At 39.1% G+C, this 7,310-nt stretch overlaps 1 protein-coding gene across 2 annotated transcripts; it reads right to left on the bottom strand.

The window, feature by feature from the left end:
• Nucleotides 1–613: 613 nt before the first annotated feature.
• Nucleotides 614–5,003, bottom strand: LOC138003331 (beta-2 adrenergic receptor-like). Of its 2 annotated transcripts, none has more exons than XM_068849337.1 (2): nucleotides 4,848–5,003; nucleotides 614–2,930 (listed from the first exon to the last, which is right to left on the bottom strand). In XM_068849337.1, exon 2 carries the CDS (start codon nucleotides 2,838–2,840, stop codon nucleotides 1,776–1,778), a length of 1,065 nt encoding a protein of 354 aa, XP_068705438.1. In that variant the 5' UTR covers nucleotides 2,841–2,930; nucleotides 4,848–5,003; the 3' UTR covers nucleotides 614–1,775. The 2 variants fall into 2 exon arrangements, 1 of the variants encoding a protein (XP_068705438.1); XR_011123501.1 differs by lacking the exon at nucleotides 614–2,930 and adding an exon at nucleotides 3,898–4,541.
• Nucleotides 5,004–7,310: the final 2,307 nt, after the last annotated feature.

The raw sequence follows: 7,310 nt of genomic DNA, 5'->3' as shown, positions 1-7,310 counted from the left end.
CGAAATATTCCTTCAACTTGCACTTGCTAACTTTATTATTGCCTTTTCTGTCCGACTAGTTGGGTGATACTAAAACAATTAGACCCTTCGCCCTCAAGGGCTATTGACCCGTATCCCTTGTTAATAAATTGTTAAATAGGCGCCTGGTTATTGGTTATTAGCTCCTGACTCGCGTTAATTTCATGGTAACGAAATGACATTTTTCAGTCGCCGGGTTGATCCCCCGTCGTTGACTTGAGTTTGCTGGCTATTTACAATACTTTTTCGGGATTTTTTTGACGTGAACTAGAAACATTTATGCTGGAGAAAGGGAACTTTATTTAAGTGTCTAGTCTTTTAGCGCTGGAGCACTTATTGGGGACACTGTAAACTAAAAATTAACAATGGAAGAAAATCACGTCAAATCTTGGTTTTTGAGGAGAGGTGAAAACCGGAGTACCCGGGGAAAAGCCTCTCGGTGCAGAGTAGAGAACCAACAAACTCAACCCACACATGACGTCGAGTCTGGCAATCGAACCCGCGCTACATTCGTTGGAGGCGAGTGCTCTCACCACTGCGCCATCCCTGCACCCCAACTAGAACTAGAAAATCTAGAACTTGTATTTCTAGGTGATTTTGTCTTCTACGTCGACGTCGTAGATCTTAAAGTCCCTGTTGTCAATGTCGCAGGCGTCGTGACGGACGAGAAAGTAGAAACATTAAAAATTCTCCGATCGTGTAGTGCACGTGCCCCAGACGTTTACCTTATATCTGGCACATGAGGAAAGTAGGCTTAGCAAGTGTTTTTTCCACTAGCGCCTATTCTTGGTTTGCGTCCAGGTGATGAGGCGGCCATGTTGGTGTACAAAACAATAGAAAATGGCACCACAAGTTTTGCACAATAATACCTTCAAATTCCCAAAAGACATTTTACTGCATTGTTCTGTACAGCAACCAACATGGCCATCGTGATGTCAAAGGCAAACCATCAATAAGAGCCATGTATAGCCAATTCAAGTATTGTTTTTAAAAAGTCTCACACCAGAACTGTGGAGTCACATTTCAGAACAAGGAATAAATGCTTTCCAACGTAACAAAGTGTAGTTAAAAAGCGTTTTCATTACGGTTCGAAGCATATTTATCATGTCAATGATCTCTCTTTCTACTATAAGAGTAAGTCTTAGAACTGTTTGGCAATTTTGTCGAGTGAATGCAAATTTGTACCTTTACTAATCCAAATGATTTGGTTTTTGAAGTTCTCTCGCTTTCCGGACAGCCGTTCGTCTTGTAGCCTAACTTTGATGCTATATATTAAAACAAAAATCCTCGGAGTTAGTGATGCGTCGCATTTCGATCGAGGACTACGTTTTTAAGTGGGTTTTTTGGCCCGATAGGTTTTTTACCACTGGTTTTTTCGTAGCGGGTGACGTATTATTGCAGTGTAAATTTTCTTTCCGCTTTCTTTTGTGTTATTTTCCTTTGTGTTGTAACTTATACTTTACATCTTGGGTTTTTTTGCTTTTGGCTTTTGTCGGTTTGCCGTCCAGTGTTTTCATGGACAAATTTTTAGTCTGTCATTTTTTCGATGATTCTAAGCTATTGTATTAATCTTTGACGAATTCTTGTATCAGTTTTAGTATATTTTTAGTCTGTTGTATATTTTCGTTGTTTGTCATATTTAATTGCAATGATACTCTGATGATTACTTGTATTTTTTAGTATAACTTGTCTTTCATATTGAATAAACGCTGGTTTCCGCTGTGCTTCAGGCACCCAGCAGAATCACAGTCCATTTGTCATAGTGTCGTCGTTTTAATTATTGACTCGCTTTGCGAGCTATGCGCAGCGTAGTGATGAAGAGGATCGTGTGCCCTTTCCCGGTATTTTTGACGGCATTTGTATTTGAAGATCATCCCTCGTAAAACTTGTCGGAAATCTTTCTTGGCCAACGTGCATAACAGCGGATTTGTCAGTGGAGGAATAAAGCCAAGAACAGAAAGCAAACGCTGAACCCAAATAAGAGAAGGAGTTGGATCTGTTTCGTTGGAATGATCATTCAACATAGCCAAGAAAAATGGTAGCCAACAGCCCGCAAAAATTACAACCATTATCACCAACACACTTCGGCCTCGCCACTCACGATGAACGGCACGAGATCCCCGATGCAGGGCGTCTTGCAGATGGCGATCATTTTTGGCAATCTTAAAGGAGATGTAGAATATACGTCCATAGATGAAGCACATCAGCAGTAGAGGAACAAGGAAGAAAAGCACTAGGCAGATTATACTGTACCCAATGTTGATATCGACGGACTCTTCAAATTCTGAAGCGTCGCCAAAGTTTAAGTTATCCCATGATAATTGAATGGCGGAGGATAAACACGCAAACACCCAAACCAAGCAGATAGCACAGATTGCGCGCCTTTTTGTCATGTGTGACGCGCGCCTATATGGATGTACTATCGCGAAATAACGATCAGAGGCAATGAGAAGAACATGACAAACTGACGAAATACCGGTGAATCGAAATAAAATGACGGAAGATATGCATATGTCTGCTCTTATCATGTTCATACACACCAACAGAAGAGGAACTCCCATCAAGCCAGTCACGAGATCGGAGAGCGCTAACGAACCGAGAAACAAGTTCGTAAACGACCTCAAAGTTTTCTTTTTGTAGACCATAGAGATTACAAGACTATTAACCACGACAATGAGTGCGCCAATCAGGGCTAAAACTACTATCACTGACGCAGTAAAAATTTCAACCGATAGGGGTACGTAGGGTTCAGGATCGCTAGAGCAATTATCTCCAGATTTTGAGAAATTGAAGATCCGGAAAGCATTTGATAAAGAGGGCATTTTTGTCTACCATCAAGCCACTGAAAATGTTTAGTCTCCACAGATGGATGTGTCTACAGTCATTCTACAATTAATCCTTGCACCTGCAGACTGGAAAAAAAAACATTACAGTACTGATGAACGTCATGTTCTGTCTAAAAAATATGCATGCATCATTAATAAGATTTTATCGAAGTTTTCAAAAAAACAGAGAGCTTAGTGCTTGCAGAAAATGGCACAATGACGCCTACCTGGATATGGTTAAATATAGACGAGAATTCGTCCTTTGCAAGCTCGTCTTCTTCAGCGGTCCAATTTATGCTGGCCAGAAAGAAGTCTTAGAGCTCTCAGGTCTCGAAATATGCGTAAAAATTGTGTTGACACCTTTTTAAATTCCAGATTCGAATTAGTTAAAGCGTTTTCGAGTTAAGTGAAGTTCTCTGATGTTCAAAATTGCTTTCTAAACTGTTGCAAACTGAACGCTAGATTAGCAACAGTCCACTTTTGAATAAAATAGCCAATTAGTACGGTAATTTCTTAACGCACAGCCACAAATTTTACAATATATGCCAAATATCAAACCCACGTACTCATTTTGCTAATTTTCATTGCCATTATAAAATAATTTATTCACATTTCATTTTCTTTACATCAGGTTACAACAAGAAGGTACTTTTCTTTTTCAGTACGTTACAAATCAAAATAATACAGCAAACTACAAATTACATGACACGTATTAAAATGTATGTAGCATCTAGGTAAACTGCTGGGTTTTCTGTTTAGACACTGGAACATACAGGAGTTTATACCATTAGCTGTATATAATGTGCACGGATAAGTTAAAAGATCGACCGGTATACAGAAAGAATAGAAAAGAAAGATTTGTCATCGTTAACGTTAATAAGCTATACTGAAAATAATGGTCACGCGAGGAAGCCGCGAAACCAATTGCAAGTTCCATGCTTCCGTTGAATTAGAATGACAAAGCATGCCTCTGTTTGCACAGTATTTTAGCCTTCTGGTTTTTTTTATTTGATAAAAAATTGATTCCGATCGGTCTATTTAGCAATAGATCATAGAAGACGTTAAAATACAATAAGATGCCGAATCTAACGAAGCTAACACCGCATTGCTCTGAGTCCACATTATAGTTGTAATCCTCTGTGGCCTTTAAGTTAATCTTCACTAATTCGCTGGAACACAGAGAATCTTGTGGATCGAACTAAAATCAGAGCCTCCGAGGGAAGCTTCATGCTCCCGGAAATGTTTTTCTGCCTCAAATTTTACCTTTGTCAAGTTCTCCTGTTTGAATCCAATAATTACTTTCGATGTTTCGATTCCTTGATCTCGAGAATATCTTTACTTTTAGTTTCAAGGAGGAAACAAAGTTTAATAAACCGAAAGCACCGTATGGTGGCGAGTCCCTGAATCGACCACATCAGTGGGAAAGCGAAATGTTTTCTCTCTCTTAACAGTACTCCAGTTTGAATTTTGAAGTTACAAATTTGCAAATGATATAGTCCTCTTCAGTCTTTCTAAGAGGTTTGTCAGGCAAACAGAAAGTTGGCCGAAACCTTCCTCTAAAAAGACAAATTTAATACTCCAGATTCTCCACAGAGCCCTCTTTTGTCACTGAAATAATGTCCATCATCCAGGTAGACTTCCTGTAACAACCAAGGTTGGACCGATTTGAGTCGAAACCGACGCATCAGAGACAACGTACTGAAAGTTAATCAAGATTTTTACTGTTTGCCTGGACACATTCTGACCTAAGATTCGCTCTTACGAGGGGTTATTGTCCGAAACGTTAGCGTTTTTGATTTTCCTTTATAGGGTAGTCATTTCAGTTTACCGCGAACATGGCGATGTTGCACTGTGGTGTTTCATAAATAACACTCAGGCCTTTGCTTTCAATTTATCCCATCAAATTTCAAGCACAATAAAAAGAATCTAAAATATCCATATCATAACGAATTGAACGAATTGGTGTACTTATCAGCCCTCATATATGGCATGAGCCCGGCTTACCTCAGAAGCTTGCTTTCTTCCCGCATGCTCGATTATGATTTGCTTTTTCGTTCCCTTTTTCTTGGAATTTAACAAAAAAATCCAGTTTTGGTGATTCTCCTGGCCTCGTCCTTACACGCCAAACAATTATCAAACCCAAATCTATCTCATGTACTTACACTTTTGAGTCAGGTTTGAATTTAACAACGGAAGTAAATATTAGCTTTCGACAGTCTCGTTTTCTTAATCAAAGTGTCACTGTCGTTACTCGTGGATATGAAAGTTACCGCGATTGTTTGAAATTGGCAGGCTGACGTTTCCTTTATGCACTAGTCAGTGTGATATAACAGCTGGATAATCAGGCCCGCCCCCAATCCACTCGGGGCTACAAAAGAGCCTGTTCGCAGGCTAGATGATGGTGTAACAGCACAGGGAGCTCTCATATGCGACAAGATACCCAAAATAATGTATGTGTGTGAGGTGATCACCTTTGCTGAAATTTAACCACCGGGGATAGTATTTAGTGTTAGTTTTGTAAGTACTGTGACTGTGAAGCGCGTTGCTGATACTCTTATTTCTGAAAACGTTATCAGTGCCGTCGTCAGTTTTAATATTGTAAGTAGTTTGTACTGTAAATAATATTGCAAATTAATAAAAAAAAAAATTAAAATTTTAAAAATTAAAAAAAAAACGCTGTAATAAAAGTCTAATATTTCTCCAACAGGCATAAGATTATTAACAAATCCTTTATAAAGAGCTGTGCCGTGTGTTCAAATTGCCTAACATAGGTGACAAGGGTCTTTTTACTGGGTTGCCAGTATGGCAATCCCAGTCGGAAAGTGGGTGGGATTTGTTCGTTTTATTTTTTTTATTTTTACTGGGTTGTCATATGGCAATCCCAGTCGGAAAGTGGGTGGCATTTGTTGGGTGTTTTTTTTCCGTGTCGGTAAAAATCTTGCCTGTCACTCCCCTGCTAAGTGGTGTCTTTGCGCAAATAGCCTTCTGCTCGTATTTTCTTAGGATCGAGTGGGTAGTGGAAATGCGTAGATTTCTCTGGTGGACACAGTAGAATGATAAACTTAACCTGCAATGGCGTCGAAAGTCATGTAATGGAGCTCAATAATGGAAAGTCAGTTGGATAAACTAGGCAGGCGGTGAAAACAAATACCTGGAATCGTAAAAGCGACGAGTGATGGACTTCGACAACAATCTATCGCCCGTCGAGCCGAAATTAAAGTGAGCTGTATTTCCAATCATTTTTTCACGAGTGTAGTTTTACGTTTATGTACAACACTGAAACCAAATGGGAAATTATCTGGGTTCAACAAAGACAGAGAACGAATCGAACACCTTAAGTGGATCTGTGATCAACTCTGCACAGTCTTCAGTAAAAAAATAATTGGAAATGTGACAGTCAAGAATTATTTGAAAGAAAGCTTGTCGACTATTTTGTGCATCATTATTCAAGGAGAAGGTTCTTCAGGAAAGGGTTTGAACTTGTTGCGTACGTGGTGATTTGACACGATTGAGTACACGCAATGTGAATGGAAAGAGGTTTTTGCCTCTAAGAGCAAGTATGTTGTTTGTTTCAATAATGTTTCGCTGGAAAAGGATTCTGTGATATTTTCTGCCTTTGTGAATTATAATATCATGTTGTGTATTGAATTTTCGAGCTTAAGGTTGAAATGTGATAGGCAGGATATTTTTAGTTCACGAAAATAAACAGGTCCGTTGGAAGCGTGCTTGAGTTTCAACAAAATGAGCCCCAAAATCAGCAAAAAAATGTGACGCCGATGAATAATAAAGTAGCTGCTATTTCTAAAATGATGGAATTACCTGGTGATAAATAATCTCGTCTTGGAGAGTAAATTTTGACTTTGCAGAAACAATGGTCAACCTCAAGAGTTGGGCGATTGTGATCTTTGCTTTGAATTCGCTTATTTATTGTCAAACTTTATAACACTTGACAGAAAAAGAAACTTACGAAAACCCGGTATCTTGCTATCATTTGACACAGATGCTTCACTGTTTGGCGAGTAAACATGCCGCGGCAACATCACAGCGCCCGCTGAATTCCGTCGATGTCACTTTCGATTCAAGCTAACAAAATCTGTACCTTGCTGAGTTCGCATTTGTTAGCGTTAATAGTATTTTCGGTCCAATGCTTCTGTTTTACGAAGGGCTATATGTTTTAGGTCACCCATCCAGATAATATATAGATTTAGCCAAGCCTAAAAGCGGAGCTCCCTGGTCATTTATTCTTACTGCCTGTACGGTTTGTGAAAATGTTTCCGGTTGCCCCTTTAATAATTAAATCATTTTCTTTGCTTTCTTCTATAGAAAAATTCATTGCACGGTAAATTTTACGCTTTTTAGCGTAAAATTTACCGTGCAATGAATATCGCATGAATCACGAAGTGACGAGTGCAACATCTGTTTTTCCAGTGAAATTTACTTTGCAATTCACCAGTTTGGCAATATTTT

The sequence above is a fragment of the Montipora foliosa genome, chromosome 1 (assembly GCF_036669935.1).
Source record: "Montipora foliosa isolate CH-2021 chromosome 1, ASM3666993v2, whole genome shotgun sequence".
Taxonomy (NCBI): domain Eukaryota; kingdom Metazoa; phylum Cnidaria; class Anthozoa; order Scleractinia; family Acroporidae; genus Montipora; species Montipora foliosa.
Note: the sequence above shows the minus strand (reverse complement) of the source record. Positions and strands in the feature narration are given on the sequence as shown.

Excerpts from the sequence above, each read along its gene's own strand:
- LOC138003331 (XM_068849337.1), bottom strand. The coding sequence starts at position 2,840 with ATGCCCTCTTTATCAAATGCTTTCCGGATCTTCAATTTCTCAAAATCT.